The sequence below is a fragment of the Malaclemys terrapin genome, chromosome 18 (genome assembly GCF_027887155.1).
Source record: "Malaclemys terrapin pileata isolate rMalTer1 chromosome 18, rMalTer1.hap1, whole genome shotgun sequence".
Lineage (NCBI taxonomy): Eukaryota > Metazoa > Chordata > Testudines > Emydidae > Malaclemys > Malaclemys terrapin.
The window spans coordinates 22,927,987-22,944,458 of record NC_071522.1 but is presented as its reverse complement, the minus strand read 5'-3'; the positions used below and the strand labels follow the sequence as shown (position 1 = coordinate 22,944,458).

Below are 16,472 nucleotides of genomic sequence, written 5' to 3'. Positions count from 1 at the left end.
ACTTTCCAGAAAATTGACCTGTGGCAAGTGTGGAAAATTTCAGACCTTACAGTTTGGCAACTGAAAACAAAAGTTTCTAATGGAAAGTGTCAGGCAATCTTATCCCGAGGTGCTGATCTTGCCCCATCCATCAGCTTCGTTTTTAGTGGGAGTGCGGTCAGGCTGATCCCCACGCCAGTCCGAGAAGAGTTAAAGAACTCCGGTCAGCCTCAGCCTGCTAGACCTGTGAGGCCTGTCAAGCCTGGAGATGGGGGGTCCCTAAAAGGGAGGATCCCTGCTCAGTGCAGGGGGGCCTCTGAAGGAGCAGGAGTGCAGCGCAGAGCCCTTTGGCCCCTGGCAGCAGGGATTGCAGACCAGGGAAAGGGTTTGAAAGCCTTGTCCACTAGGCCCCCTCAGAAAGGAGAAGTGCCAGGTCGTTTCTCTTTCTTTGGCTTCCCCAAGGTCTCAGCATGTTTCTGCAGCCCACAAAAAGCATAGTCTGACTTTCTGCTTTCACAAAAGGGGGCTGACGCCTTGAACAGCTGTGGGGCGGTGCCCTGGACTCTGAGACAGGAGCAGTGGCCACCCTTTCCCTGAGGGGTGCTAGAGACGTCTATAGTCTGCTAGGTAGTGCTAGTTGGTTAACAGTGTATTTGTTCCAATATATTGACAATACTCAGAAATGGGAGGTGATGGTACCTGAATACACTTTTGCATAAATCTGGCTTTATTGAGATAATATCTTAAATGTGTACAACTTGCCCTTTCACCATTCAGAGAAACCAGAAAGAGAAGCAATGATCTGTATGATAAAGAAATGGAAGAATCACAAAACTAGGCACCAGTAGGCAGCCTACAATCACTAACTTGTAAATCTGCACTCGTGGGCTTCAATTCAGTCTGGACGTTTTTAGCTAGTGTTATCAGCTAATCCTAGTTCTTTTAGCAATGGCCACTTGCAAGCTAATGACAGCGTTGGAAGTTTTTCCAAATGGAAGAAAATCTACACAAACACAGGCAAAATGACGGCAGGTAGGCCGTGCCTTCCAGCTAGTCACAGAGCGAGGCCGTGCCTTCTAGCCAGTCACAGAGCGAGGCCGTGCCTTCCAGCCAGTCACAGAGCGAGGCCGTGCCTTCCAGCCAGCAAGCGTCAGTAGTGGGTTAGACTGAAAATAGTGAAGAGTCTTTGCCAGCAGCATCCTCAATCCAGCCCTCCAGGGAAATCTCAACTTCTATCATACGGAGTCACTGGGTGCTTGTTCTGTGGGGTGAAAGGGGCAAGGTTTTAATAAAGCAGAGAAGGCTCCTGGGTGGCTGGGACTGTCGTGGACATGAAATTTCCCCTGAAATATTGTGTATTCTGTCTCTGAGTGAAGCAGTTTTTGGTGTTGAACATTCAGCACCGGTAATTACCCAAGTCATCCTATTCACCTTTTTAGAATATTGGCAGAATATTGGCTTTTCCCCCAGTCCTCTGGGACTTTCCCATTCTTTCTAATATTGTTAAAAATTAAGATCAATGGCTCAGAATGCTTCTTGGCCAATTCTTTTGGAACTCTAGGATGCAAATTCTCTGGTTCTGCAGATTTAAAGAAATTTCTCTTTAGCAGGTGTAGTTTCACATCTGCCTAGTTACTGTTGGAATAAAAGGGATATCACTGGCCCTGTAAAACACGATTGCATCATCCAGCTTCTTTTCAATCTGATGTTAGGGGCCCTTTAATCTACTGGACAAAGGCATTACAAGGCCCAGTGGCTGGCAGATGAAGCTAGACAAATTCAAAGTGGCAATAAACTCTAATGGTTAACAGTGAGGGTGATCAACTACTGGAGCTGATTACCAAAGGGTGGGATGGAATGTCCATCTCACTGGCACCTTGCTTTCTCCCGGTCCCTGGAGCGCTCAGCTCCTGGGGACTGAAATGCTTTAATTTAACCCAAGTGATTAGGCTCAATATAGGGATTACTGAGTGTAATTTAGTGTCCTGTGCTATATGGGGGTCAGATGAGATGATCAAGGATCCCTCCTGCCCTTAAAGGCTATGAACGACTCCAGCTTTCAATCCAGTTTGGGTGTCTCTTTCTAACAGTTATGCTCTAGCTCAATCACAATGTCTTGGTGTCAGTACAGGACTGGTTGGGTAACGGTCTCTGGCCTGTGCTATGCGGGAGGTCACACTAGAGGGTGAGGAGGGTCTCGTCTGTCCTTACACCTCTATGAATGGGGCACAGGTAGGAGCAATGGGCTGAAATTAAGGGAAAGATTAAGCTAACAGCTCTTCTGCCACCATGCAGACGGGCAAGGCTCAGTTCAGCACCACATGAGGCAATTGGGAGACCAAGTGAGACGGTGAGGGCTGAAGTGTCAGCAGTACACAGGTGATACCCAGCTCTGCTCTCCTTTATACCACCAGGAAACACCACCACCTTTCAGGTTTCTGTGACAGGGTGTACTTGTCCCGCACTGGACAAGGAGGGGTTAACCCCACACTGTGGGCCAAGGAAGCCACATCCCCTGGCCCCTGCTGGGCATGCTTCAACTGGAGTACTTGTATAAGGGGGCAGCCCAGCTCAGTCAGGGCTGACTGCTGAGGAGGAGGACACACGCTTGCAGGTTCCCACCCGGGAGCTGCTGGAGGTGGAGCCCGAGACCATGGAGGCCAAGCCCAACAGGATCTGGACGGATACTCAGCTACTCATGGACACCCAGGAGATGTCCGAACCGCTGGGAACTTTACAGGTCAGAGACCCGGGAAATCCAGAGATTGTGCCACTGGAAGACACGGTGGGAAGTAGCCCAGGGGAACTAGACATTGATCCAATTGTTGGACTGGCTCAATGAAAATGATTAAGGGGCTGGAGCACATGACTTACGAGGAGAGGCTGAGGGAACTGGGGTTATTTAGTCTCCAGAAGAGAAGAATGAGGGGGGATTTCATAGCAGCCTTCAACTACCTGACGGGGGGTTCCAAAGGGGATGGAGCTCGGCTGTTCTCAGTGGTGGCAGATGACAGAACAAGGAGCAATGGTCTCAAGTTAACACAACTCCACCAAGCAGTGCTAACATGCCCTCATGTTATAGTGAAGACAAGTGGGAGCCTATGGGGCAGATGGGAAGATCAAGGTGGGGGATTGGGAGGAAGGATCTGTTGGAGGAAGGGTGGCTGGAAGAGTGAGTTTGTTTGGGGATTGGGGTTGATCTGGGGGGGAAAGGCCAGGGAATGCTGGGGAGGAGAAGCCTCCACATGGGCCCAGTTGTGTGTGTTTCTCTGGGCACGGGGTCTATTCTGTACCTTTCAGTCCATAGTTAATGCGTTGTCTCCAAGGTGACAACTCAATACTGTCGATCATTCTGCAGTTCACAAAGTCCTCAGGATAGCGGTTGACCTTGAATGCGTCCCTGGGCACCTCTCTAATGCGAGTGTTATCACAGAGAACCCGTGACAATGAACTTCTGCTCAGGGCCCGGCGCTGCTGTGGAGTGAAAACCCCGGGATTCTCCCACCAGAATCTACAAAGAAGCGGAAAAGCAGCAGTGTTACAGCCCGTGTTTATCCTTCTTGGGAATGAATTTAGTCCTGGGGGGGTCATGATTTGTTTTGTCTCCATTGATATGAAAAGTGGCCTTGCCTGTGAAACGGAAATACAAGCGGTGGTGTGGGACATCGGGGACTCGTTGTAGGCAGCAGCAAAACTCCCACCAGCTGCAGTGGGGCCCAATTTCAGCTGGTAGTTTAAAAAAAGTGTATTTTAATGTTTATTAAATCTCCTATAGCCAAAATGCCTTCAAGCTTTCTAGAGAAGAGTTCCACTGAAAATGAAAAGAATTTTAGATTGCAAAGTCACGGGCTAAAAAGCTTCTGTGGGAATCACAGATGGTCTCTGGGCTGGGCTGTGCAGGAACTCAGACTGTTATCACCATGGTCCCTTCTGGCCTTAACATCTAGGAAAACCCTGAATTAAGGCTGCCGGCACAATCTTAACTCTCCCCTCTTGTATGTATGGGCTGTGATCGAGACCTTAATTGAATGATCACATACTGTTTAGTCCACAAACGACCCCTGGCTCACTCAATGCACGGTGCTGTATGAACGAGGCACCTGCCCAGTTCTTTGTTGTAAGAGGGAGCTTGGGGGGCCAGTTGACCTAGTGGTTGGGGGACCTGACTTCCTGCTCCCTGCTCGTGTAGTCGAGGTGCTTCAGACTTTAAGGCAGGATGGACGGGGCATGCAGTGGAGTGGGAAAACCTGGGTAAAAGGATCTGCAATGGTTGAGAACCCTGGAATAAATTGGCTAGAATAGTGAGCTGGCTACCACGGCCACCTCCTCAAAGGTTTCAAAGAAGGCCTCAGGATCATCACCAGGTCCCACCTTGGCGAGTCTGACAGCAGGGGCAATCGCAGCTGGGGTGGGGTTCACTGGTTCTGCTGGAGTACATGGCCGTAGTACTGTAGCCATCTGCTGGACCATCTGCTGCTGCTAGGCCACTAACTCACAGATCCACTGCTGCTGCTGTTTGGCCATTCAAACTGTTGCAGCTCCTGGACTTCTCCTGGGGCCTGTTTGGGCCTTGCAGTGAAAATGAGCAAATGCCTGAGGATGGGGGAGAGCAAGCGACAGAGGGAGGGGGATGCAGTGAGCAGGGGTGGAGCCTCGGGGAAGGGGTGGGGCAAGGGTGTTTGGCTTTCTGGAATTAGAAAGTTGGCAACCCTATACTGGGGGCCTTTCTGGGACCCCGTCTCTCTGCAGTACTAGACGTGCTAGTATAAGGGTCATCTGAGGGGAGGGGGAAATGGGACACTTCCCCCCCCCAACTCTCAGGTGGGGAGACAATAACTTATCCCCCCACCGTCAAGCCTGTGGCAGAGGGGACGAGGGAGGGAGGGGAGGAAGCTGGCCCAGCTCAGGTCCCTCTGGTTTATCACTTGTTACTTTGCCAGCTCTGAACCCTGCAGGCTGAGATTCACCTGGCTTGGTCTCTGCCTCAAGCTGGATTTTTCTGCTGTGTTTCAGCAAAAACGGTTTGGCCCCTCTTGAGAACAGGGTGAGGGAAAGAGGTAGTGTTGCCCACATTAGCCAATTTTTCCTGCCATTTCTTTGAAGAGCTCTAGTGCTCCCAAGGGTTTGTGGCTTGGATGTGAAATTTAGCAGGAGAAACAAACGCCTGTAAGTTACGGAGTTACTAGCTCTGCGCGCATCTGTCAAATGGGGCCCACAACACCTTCCTGCCTCCCTGAGGTGTTGTGAAGATACATTGGTGATACTATGGTAAGTGCCCTGGAACTGCCCGTGAAGAAGTGACTAATTCTGTATTCAGTGCAAGGTTTGGATGATGTGAGGTGAACACGGCAGGGGCCACCCGCTGAACAATACGGATAAAACGAAATATTGAACAGCTGCCTCATTCCTGGAGCCCTGTCCGTCCTGTGGTGTTTTCCCAGAACCCTGACAACACACAATCGTGTCATTAAAAACACTGTGTCAAAATGCACACGCACAAGGGTGCCGAATTCAGATCGCAGGCAGCCTTATTTCTGGCATTTCTGAGTGCTTCTGAGTGCTCAACTTTGCAAACTGCATAACTTTTCTTAATGTAGTGTTTTTGCAGGGCATAAACTATGGGAGAATGGTGGTGACGTTGATAAAAGGAAAACTCCACTGCAACGTTAACTGTCAAATTAAACCTGCATTTCTAAGAAATGTTTTAAAAGTGGCAATATATGAAACAGAAATTAAAATTGACAGAGTGTTTGCCTTTTCATGTTGGTTTGAAGCAGGCCGGATTCATACACACAGGATAAATGACCCCAGAAATTACCACCTTTAAAAGAGATTTAAGGGGGTGTTTCACCTTTCTTCAGAGCCCTCTACAGACCATCCATGCACCAGTGAGTGGAGCTGTCTGGCCACGTAGGGGTTAATCAACTGCCCTTCCCACAGGGGCGCCCCTTTAATAACTGTGTATGAAACTCCGGTATTGGGCCGTGGCATTTGGAACACCAAGCAAGCCCATCGGTGAGGGACTGGAACAGCACATGACACCAACTGCCAATTGTTCTTTTGTAAATAAAATGGAAGTGGAGATTCACTTTCCAGTCAGCCTACCTGTCCCCATCTCGCAATTTCCTGAACTGAGATCCAATGATGCAAGCCAGGAGAGGTCCCACTCTGCCATTGGGAACAAACGGCTCCGCCATAGCCCCAATCCAGATGTCGATATTGTCTGGTGTCCCGTACAGGTCCATGAACTTCCTGGCCAGCTCAGGATTTCTCAGCACTTCAGAGAGTTCAGCTAAGTTGTGAGGCTGTGAGAGCCCACAGAATTGCCTCCAGGCGTTATACCCTGCGGAACCAGAGCAGAACAGTCAATCCCGCCATCTCCCTCCCACCTGTGCTAGCATCTCCCCATTGTAGTCCATTCTCCACGCGCAGCCCGCTTTGCCATTGCCCACTAGTAACATTTGCCTTGTCCAGGATTTTAAAAAATATTTCAGCAGTTGTTGATCTGTCATCTAGAATCAAGACACTGAATTAACAAAGTTCTGTCTTCACAAATGGGAGTGGGAGTTAAAGCTGAGCTGGAAAGTTCAGTGTCCTACTAACTTGATAACTATGTGGCACTGGGAGTGAATGTATTCATGAGGAATGCAGCACATCAATCCCTGTTTTCAGATGCTTGTAACTTTCTGAAGTGTCACCAGGGAAGGGGCTGGCTTTTCCATGAGCTAGACTGTGTCCATAAGACAAAGTCCTTGTTCAGGGCCAACGTCTCGCTGGATGCCCCCAAGACCAGTGCAGGAGGCAGTGACTCCTCCTGGCGGCCCAGCCCCGTTACTCTGAGTGCTGGGGGATGTAAGCAGACGTGTAGCACCCCTTGCTCCAGTGCACCAGAACCAAGCTCTGCAAGATGCAGGGCAGTAAAGGCTGGATGAAAATCAAACCCTCCATTCAGGCCGGTAACCTGGACACCATCTTCGACTTGGTCCTCACAGCCCGGCTAGGTCTAAATCTTGCTGAGTCTTTCTGTAAAACATCTCTAAGATACGGCCGTTCCTGTCCATCCACACAGCTACAGCTCTCGGCCAAGCGCTCCTCATCTTGCATCTCAATTACTGCAGCAGTCTCTTCTCGGGCCTTCACAAATGCAATCTTGCTCCACTCATAACAATCCAGAATACTTCTGCAAGGATAATTTTCCTAGCCCATTGCTTTAATCACGTCATTCCTCTTTAGATCCCTCCACAGTCTCCCACTCCTCCAATGCATCAAACACAAGCTGCTTGTATTCACTTTCAAGGCCATTTACGGCTATCATCAAGGCCTCACCCTGCCTATCATCTCTCATGCACCATCTAGGTGTCAGTTCCTACCTGACTGGCCAATGGCAGCCTACATTGCCCACTTGTTAAATTTTCAAACAAGCATCTTCGAGCTTTCTCTCATGCTGTCCCTTGCACATGGGAGCAGCTCCCTGTCAACATTGTCAAAGCTACCTCATTATCCGCCTTCAAACTCTCCTGTGAGTGATGCCTACAAAAGCTTGCCAACAGGTAGGCTGCTGCTGTGCTGAGACCCACTGCCTGTCGTGCTGATCAATATTGTCTCGCTGTTTCCTTGTGCTTCCCCGGAGGTACGTCTGCAGCCATCTATTGTCTCATCTTATACTTAGATTCTTGTTCTGTCTTTTTGTTTTGTGTTTGTACAGGGCCTAGCACAGTGAGGTCCTGGTCCATTACTTGGGCTCCTAGGTTCTATGGTCAAACAAATAACAATAATAATCTGAGGTTCAGAATCTGCCAAAGGACATTGTTTTGTTTTTGAAAGTTGGAGCAATTTCTACCAAAAAGTGAAGTCCAGATACTATTCCTGCTGGGAAAAATCTACCTCTGTCTGCCCATTTAAAGAGCCCATTATCAAATTTCTGTTCCCCATGTGGTACTTACAGACTTACAAGTCAATCATTAACCTTCTCAGCGTCAAGCTAAATAGATTGAGCTCCTTGACTCTCTCACTATCAGGTGTGTTTTCCAATCCTTCGATCATTCTTATGGCTCTTCTCTGAACTTTCTCCAGCTTATCAACATCCTTCTTGAATTGTGGGCACCAGTACTGCACACATTATTCCAACAGCGGTCTCACCAGTGCCACATACAGAGGTAAAATAACCTCTCTGTTCCTACTCAAGATTCCTCTGTTTATGCCTCCCAGGATCTCATTAACTCTTTTGGCCACGGCATTGCACGGGGATCTCACGTTCAGCTGATTGTCCACCATGATCCACAAATCTTTGTCAGAGTTTGAGACAATTACACCAGAAAATCTCCTGGACATCTTCTCCTTGTTGGGTGCTGAGGCACTGTCCTCTCCTACCCCTCTGACTCGGTGTCCCGTTCGATGGGGTGCCCCCCGTCCCTCTCAGGGGTTCCCAGGGCTCTGCCCTTTGCTCATCTCCATTCGCTCCTTGGACAGCCTCACAGGCCGCAGCTGTCATCTGCATGCTAATGGCTCACACAGCTCTCTCCATGCCTGGCCTGTCTCCTACCATCCAATCCCACCTCTTGGCCTGGCTCTCAGACATCTCCCTTCGGGTGTCCTGCATCATCTTACCCTCAACACGGCCAAACCCAAACACCTTCCCTTCCCTCCCAACCTTCCCTCTTCTCCACCACGATCGATAGCCCCCAACCCCTGTTCCTCAGGCCTGCACCGTGGGGGCTATTTCTGATTCCGCCCTCACCTTTGCTGCCCATCCCGGCCATTTCCAAATTCTACTGCTTCCTCCTCAGTGTCTCCAAGATCCCGTCTTTTCTTTCCATTCCCACACCAGATCTCTAGTCCAGGTCCTGACTGCTGCACCTGCCTCCCACTGGCCACCTGGACACACCCTTTCCCTCTGGCCTATCAGAATCTAGCGATAGAGCCACCTTCCTTCTCCATCCATCTGATCATGTCTCTCCCCTGGCTCCCATCAGCTCTGACATCAGATTTAAGCCTCTGGCCGCCACCTCCAAGTCTCTGTTCAGTTCTGCCCCTCCCTGGTTATCTTTCCTTTCCAAATGTTGCATTATCCCCATCTCCTCTACTCCGCCTCTACTCCCCATCTGCCCATTTGTCATGCTCTCTGACAGCCAATCACCTCCAGCCTCCTCCCCCACATCCCTCCTCCCCATGCATGGACTCCCCACCCTCATCCAAAAGGCCCCACACTATCCATATTTAAATCCCCCTTAAAAGCCTTTTGGTGAATGTTGATAATCAATACAGAATTGTTTTTCCTCCTTGACATCTGTCTGTCCACCCATCCTTAGCTCCTCAGGGCAGGGTCTGTCCTTCCTTGGCTGTCTGGAAAAATCACATTGTGGAAGTGACTGCAAACAAAGCAGAAAGGGATGCAGTCTTATGCTTACTTACCTGGAAGACCATGATCTCTTCCACGTTGCAGGTTTAAGGCTGGTAGATCCAGTCCAATTACTTGTAACTGTTCAAAAAGCCGCTCTTGGAGCTCCTCCACCACCATTTGATCCTGTTTCATTAGTTTCGCACGGACAACCAGCATACCACGGAGAAGCGGGTCAATGCCACCTGCAATGAAGGTCAAGTCCAGAAAGAAACAGAACAGTCTGTAATAGATTCTACCTAGTAGGCTACATTTTGTGCAACAGAAGGTTAGCCCCAATGCTCCCTTTGCTCCTCAGGGGTCACCTGAGATCCTTCCCGCTCTGATGGTTGGGGAGGTCATTCCTAGCTAACAGTATGTGCCATGTTCCCCCTAAGGAACCAGAGTAGTTTTTAAGCATGTCTGTAGACACAGAGGCCTGTTGGCTGAAAACAACATCAGCTGCTCAAAGGAAGCCAAGCAGTTTTAGTAAACAAACTGCATAGGAAGCACCGGGAAGGTTTCTCCTTCAGGAAATATTGATCTTTGTGTTTTTACCTCACAGCAACAAAACAGGAGCTGGGAAAGGCCTCGCAGGTAGAGCTGGCTGGGCAATGTGTGTTTTGTTCCTGGGAAAAATGTCATTGAAATTTGTCTTCAAAAGTATAACAGAGGCGTGGGCGGCCTAGTGGTTAGATCTCCTGACTCTCGGCCCCCTGCTGAGCTCCATTTTTAAGTCTGGGGGTGGGTAGGAGGACCCAGGACCTCCCTCTCCACCACGTCCCAGCCTGGGGTCCTGTGCATGTTGTCACGGAGTATTGGGGGACTCAGGGCCCTGCACCCCCGGCTTCCTGCGATTCACCATGACTCTCAGCCAGCCAGTAAAGCAGAAGGTTTATTTGGATGACAGGAATACAGTCCAAGACAGGTCTTGCAGGCACAGACAACAGGGCCCCCCTCAGTTAGGTCCATCTTGGGGTCCCAGGGCATCCCAGCCCCCCTTGGGAGGTCAGAGCAATCTCTGCCTCCCAGCCATCTCACCAGCCAGCTTCCAACCCTCTGCCTGCAGCGACCCCTCCCACAGCCTTTGTTCAGTTTCCCGGGCCAAGGTGTCACCTGGCCTCCAACCCCTTCCTGGGTTCTCATGTTACATGTTCAGGTATTCTCCTTCGGGCAGTCTCCCATCCCCCAATGCAGACTATCCTAGCCACACTCCCCTGTCAGCATTCACAGACCACAGTAAGAACAGTCCCAGTTCGTCACACATGTCAACCCCCAAACAGAGGGGTTGGTGTCCCTCCCAGCAGGGAGTCAGAATCCACTGTCCTGGGCTACTTCCTACCAGTAGGTTCAGTTTGGGGCATGGCCCCTCTAGTCCAATCTTCCAGACAACATGCTTCCTGTAGGGTTCCCTCTTGGGTCTGGGGCAGCACCTCGCTGCAATCCCAGGCTCCTTCAGGCAGGGCAGCCACGAACTAGTGAGGGCAAGCCCCACCGTATCTCGGGGATCCACTCAGTCAGTTCTCTCTGATTCTGGGGGTTCCTTTGCAGTCTCCCCTTGGCTGTGGAGCCAGGGCTTGCTTTCTGTCCCTTCTGGTAGTTCCTGCCTCTACACCAGTCAGCCCTGAACTGAACCAGGCTCCCTCCTTGTCTCTCCCCTATAGGCCTGGCATTGGCTGCAGGCATAATGGGCAGAGGTTAGTTGGGCCCAAAGGCTTCTTCAACCCCTTCCATGCTGGTGGGTGGTTCCCCTTCTTCACTACAAAAGGTTTTCAGGTTTTCATCAAAAACTTGAAAATCAAAATTTTGGGACCAACAGTGGCAAAAAAGTGAAAAATACCTGATTTTTCAACTGAAATGTTTTGGTTTTCAGGTTTTCAACAACAACCATTCAAAAATGTTGTTATAAGTGGGTATTTTCTGTGGAAATTTTTATTTTGACAAAAAAGCCCCCATTGATTGAAAAAAACACCTTTCAAATGAAAACGTTCACCAAGCTCTACATGTAGGCGATGCATGCCAGGCCCTCCTCATCGAGAAGGGCTTTGTTTTACAGTTCCTTTTGTTCTGTCTAATTTTAAAATGTCCTCCCCAGTGGTTTTGTAATCCCCTGGCTTCCCTCGGAAGAGTTGGCCAGCGTTGAATTCCATACTCTCAAGAATGTTTTCCTGGTAATCAGTTTAAATTTTCCTTTTCTTAGTTTTATGCTATTACTCTAATAACAGCTCCTGAAACACAGTGAACAATCCATCTGTCGGTGATGTCATGCCATGCTAAACTGTATTATACTGTTCCCAATTTGATATGAACATGGTCCTCAGGTTCTAGACCTCGCAGCTCTCTGTGTGATGTCTATCCTAAAAGTGTTCATAAGCTCTTTTAGCCTTTGTATCTGATCTGTCTATTCTCTTCATATCTGGCCACTTTGGAAATACGCTCTTTTCCAAAGCTGGAGCAGTAGTTCTGAGTTGTCTTCCCATCAGGATTTGGACTGGACTATATCCAGCAGTCGTGACTGGTGTTGATCTGTAACTCAGAAGGGCAAGGAATGGATTTTCTTGGCTGTCTGCCTAGAGCTCTCTCAGCCTCTCCATTTGCTTGTGGGTGATGTGGGCTGCTAGTAATGCGATTTTGATATTCAGGATATTTTGAGTTCAGGGCTGTTGGTCATAAACTGTTGTTTAATTTCTAAAAAGCTACACAGTTCTTATAATGCTGAGTCTATGGCGGTGACTCAGGCTAGACCCACTAAGGGATTTAGGCTCCTAATTTCCACGCCATAAGTCTGAATGCAACATTCAGGCAGCACCGAGATCCTTAAACCCCTGCTCCACTGCTGCCTAACTCTGTAGACACCTCAATTCCATAGCTGCCGACATTTCCACCACTGGGCATGCCCAGAGCCTCCGAAATCCTGATGCCACCGAGCCGCTCAGCACCCTAGCGCACACCCAAGTGCCAGCAGGATTTATCAGCGAGGTGTTCCCCTACCAGGCTTGGTCCCATTTGGGTCCTGTGCAGAAGACAGTCAGCAATAAGGAGAGTGGGAACTAGACTGGCTGAAGTGCATGCTCCCCAGTAGGCAGGCGAGGCAGCTGGAGTGGGGAAGAGCTGTTTCCAAATCCCCCCTCGGCTTGATTTGGCACAAGGACTTGAACTCAGCTCTCCTACATCCCAGGTAAGAGCCCTAGCTGCCAGGCTATTGGTTAACCTGGGGGTGGGGGTGTCCCAGTCACTCCTGTCGAAGCTGTTCTGTTTGGTATTAAACAATTCATTGGGCCAGAGACAGAGCTAGAGATGTTGACTCTATAACCTGGTGGCTAGGGCCTGTATCTATCATGTGAAAGAGCCATGTTCAAGCCCTTGCTCCAATGACTGTTTACTTCTTCACAAGTGGTGAGTTCACCCATGTCATACCTTGGCTAATTTGGTTTAATATTCAGTTCATAGTAAGTCGAGAGGTAGGGCAGTCAGTTCTAAAGTGGCTGCACTCTGTCCCATTGTATATATATCCAATCAGCATGAAATACGTATAAAATGAAAGTGTCACCACTAAATGTGAGTGAAAGGAGCTATAGAATTGGGTATTTTTAAAATATAGCAGAATGCTAAAAACTTGGGGGGGAAAACTGTTTGATATATTTGTTCATAATCTAGATAAGGCACTTTGTTTTCAGTTTCTTCTGATTTTCATTAAAAAATTCCTGGCTTTTTCAAAAGCTATTATTTGGTTTTTACTGATTGTCACAACTCATGGACCTGAAAACTCTGATTATGTTAAGAAAATCCAATCCATTACATTAGGTACGTATGTTTGTGTTAGTAAATCAGTCTAAGTATAAATGCAGGGCTGGCCGTCAAAGGAACACAATGTAGTGGAAGATACACATAGGCAAGTGCATATGTTAATGTACAGTTCATGAAATAACTTTTAAATTGCTTTTACTTTCAATACTCTTACTTTTCTCTGTTTGTTGCTTTTTTTTTTCTGTCCTCACGTCCAACATTAACCCTGGTATTTACCCAGAAAACTGGGAAATTCATTTCTTGCACTGATTTTCACCTCTATTTTAGTTTTTGTAAGAAAAGTTGATAAATCCCTAGATAAAAATAAAAACTGAAAACTACCATAGAGTAGTCAGAGCACAGTCCCGGCCAGGTGCTAATCCTGACTGCTACATCCTTTACTAGGGGCCAGATTCCTAAAGGTAGCTAGGTGCCATCTAAAGACACAGATAGGAGTCCAATGGGATTTTCTCAATAGGCATGTAGGTGCTCTGGGAAATTCCACTAGCTGCTATCTGCATCTTTAGATACCTAAAGACCTTTGAAAATCTGGCCCTAGGCCTCTGCATCTCAGTCTCTGGAGCTGTAAAATGGAGATAACTCCCACCTTTGGAGGTCATGGTTGGAAAGTGCCTGATTAAAGGCATATTTAATATGAAAACAGTACATTGAATACGTTTTATAAAGGGCTATCACCAAAAGCACCATTTAAAAATGGTGGCTTATTAGAATTAATAGAACAGTTATTAAAAGTTATATTGAATTGTAACTGGGAATTATATCTACACTGATGAGAGGCAGAACATTCAGATAGAAGCTTAAACTAGCCCTGCAGCAGGAGTGAGACACAATTCAGCCTTCGCTCAGGTTCCAGGTCTTTAAAGATACAATTATCAGCAAAGTTCGTTGCTGATGCCCACTGCTAGTTTTTGCAAATAATTTCATAGTTTAAGTGGTATTGCAAGGTTTCATTTATTCAATATAATGAAAGTTACTGGCAGCTTTTAAAATCTTTCCTAGAGTCCTAGAGAGACAAGCTGGGTGATGTAATATTTTTTATTGGACAAACTTCTGTTGGTGAGAAAGACAAGCTTTCGAGCTGCACAGAGCTCTTCTTCAGGTAGTGTACTCAAAACCTTGTCTCTCTCACCAACTGAAGTGGATCAAATAAAAGATATTCCCGCCCCCACCGTGTCTCGCTAATATCCTGGGACCAAAATGACTATAACAACCAGGGCTTTGGAGCTGTGCTCCGGCTCCGCTCCAGCTCTAGGCAAAAACCTGTAGCTCCACTGCTCCAGAGCTGCTCCGCGCTCCAGCTCCGGGCTCCGCTCCAAAGCCTTGATAACAATGCTGCATACTAGAGTCCTAGAGTGTTTTTTGTTGCTCTTTTTTAACGTCCTTCAGTTTGTTTGTTTTCTTCTGGTGCCCAGAGCTGAATGCAGCATTCCAAGTGTAGTCACAACCGAACAGGGCCTGTTACCCTCTTGTTCCCTGAGCTGTTCCATCTGTACATGCAGCTCAAACCTGCACTGGCTATTCGTGGGGCCATGTTTAGGTTGGGCCACTGTTTGTCCATTTTAGAGTTTTCTGCCATTACCCATCACCATGGGTGATGCGTGAACCACCCATTTGGGGAGGCTAGCCCCTTGCCCTGCCCTTCCCCCACCCCCTCCCTGCTGGAGCCTTGAGTCCCCACTATGGCCACCGGCAGCAGTCCTTCCAGCCCCGGGTCATCTGAGCGCCCCCAGCCCCAGAGCGCTGGGAGTTTGGCCCTAGCGTGGCCCCTAGCACCCTGGAGCCCTGGCCAGGTGGCCCCCAGTGTGGCCCCCAGTGCCCCAGAGTGCCACGTGGGTGGCACGGCCCCTGTGCCCCTGTGCCCTGGAGCATCAGGTGGGCAGCCCCAGCACCTAGCAGCCCAAGCACCGGCCCCAGCTGCTCCGAGTCCCGGGCCGCAGGCCGACCCACCCCAGCCCCAGACTGGGCCATGGGGGAAGAGGGAGAAGCAGGAGGGGGCCTCAGGGTGGAGCATGAGCATTGCCACACCGGGTTGTTTGTGGAGGCTCAGCCTCCTCTGGCCTCTGATACCCTCCGCTCATGCCCATCACCATAGTAACTTAGTACCTTCCAGGTTAATTAGATTAGCACTGTGAGGTCCCTACTGGACTTCACAGAGTCTTTGGCTCATCTCCCTTCACCCTGCATATGAGAAACTCCAGCTGTGGAAGGTGTGGGGCGGGCGATCGTAAATGTTGTTCTGGAAAACCTCTTATCAAAGAAGAAGGTCTTGCAGACCCAAGACTATAAGAGTCTATAATAAATATCCCTATGGCCAGATAATTACCTCTGATGAAAACTGTTTATTTGCTGGAATTGAGGAAATGATTTATTAACTGAAAACATTTCCTGATGCATAGAAACAAATGATCAGATGTAACGAGCTTTAGGTTCTGATTCATGCGCTTAAGTACATTGCTGAATCTCTGCCTTGCTGGCAAAGCAGGACTGCAGGCTTACCTTCCATTACAACCCTCCAGGAAGCACTGAATGTGAGGTGAAGAGGGACCCGGAAATTTGGACCCAAAGGTTCGAAATGATCATCTAAACGGGTCACAAAAGGCTGTACTGCACCATGACCAAACCGAAAAGCCAAGGAGAATACATTTGCCACGGTGGGATCCACAGACTCATCATAGCCCGTGTAGCATGGTATTTCCTTCTCAGTCTCATCTCCAAGCAGAAGTGGCAAGTAGTCTCTGTATGTTATTACCTGGAAGGGAATACAGACTGAGTTAGAAGCTCATATACGCTCTTTCTAAAGGAAAAAACGATCACTTTCTAACATTACCAATAGGATTGGTCAAAAATACTGTGTCAAAATGCAAGACATCAATGAAACAGCCAGGAGAGTTAAAGACAACAAGAAGGAAATTTTAAATATATGAGGCACAAAAACAATTCTAGCAAATGGCTTTGTTCTGTTACTAGGTGAGGATGGCAAAATTGTCCGTAATGATGCAGAAGAGGCAGAAGTCTTCAATAAATATTTCTGTTCTGTGTTTTGAAAGGAGCAGGAGGATGTATTCATAGCTTACAGTGATAACTAAATACTTTCTATTCCAATCGTAAGTAGGGAGTATGCTAAACAGCAACTGCTGAAGTTAAACATTTTAAATCTGCAGGACTGGAAAAGTTTCCCCCCAAGAGAATTAAAAGAATTGGCCGTGGAGCTCTCTGAGCCTCTGAGGTTGATGTTCCAGAGGACCAGAGAAAAGCCAATGTGCTGATAGTCAAAAGGGTGACTAGGAAGGCCCAGCTATCTGAGGGGCTT

At 48.4% G+C, this 16,472-nt stretch overlaps 1 protein-coding gene across 3 annotated transcripts in view; it reads right to left on the bottom strand.

Moving 5' to 3' along the window:
• Positions 1-709: 709 nt before the first annotated feature.
• Positions 710-16,472, bottom strand: part of LOC128825537 (myeloperoxidase-like) — a 94,732-nt gene continuing 78,969 nt past the window's right edge. For all 3 annotated transcript variants that reach the window (XM_054008111.1, XM_054008112.1, XM_054008113.1), the window contains 5 exons: positions 15,659-15,911; positions 9,391-9,561; positions 6,085-6,322; positions 3,273-3,490; positions 710-1,240 (listed from right to left, as the gene is read on the bottom strand). In XM_054008111.1, the coding sequence (XP_053864086.1) occupies positions 1,215-1,240; positions 3,273-3,490; positions 6,085-6,322; positions 9,391-9,561; positions 15,659-15,911 (906 nt within the window). In that variant the 3' untranslated portion in view covers positions 710-1,214. The remainder of the gene's footprint in view (positions 1,241-3,272; positions 3,491-6,084; positions 6,323-9,390; positions 9,562-15,658; positions 15,912-16,472) is intronic.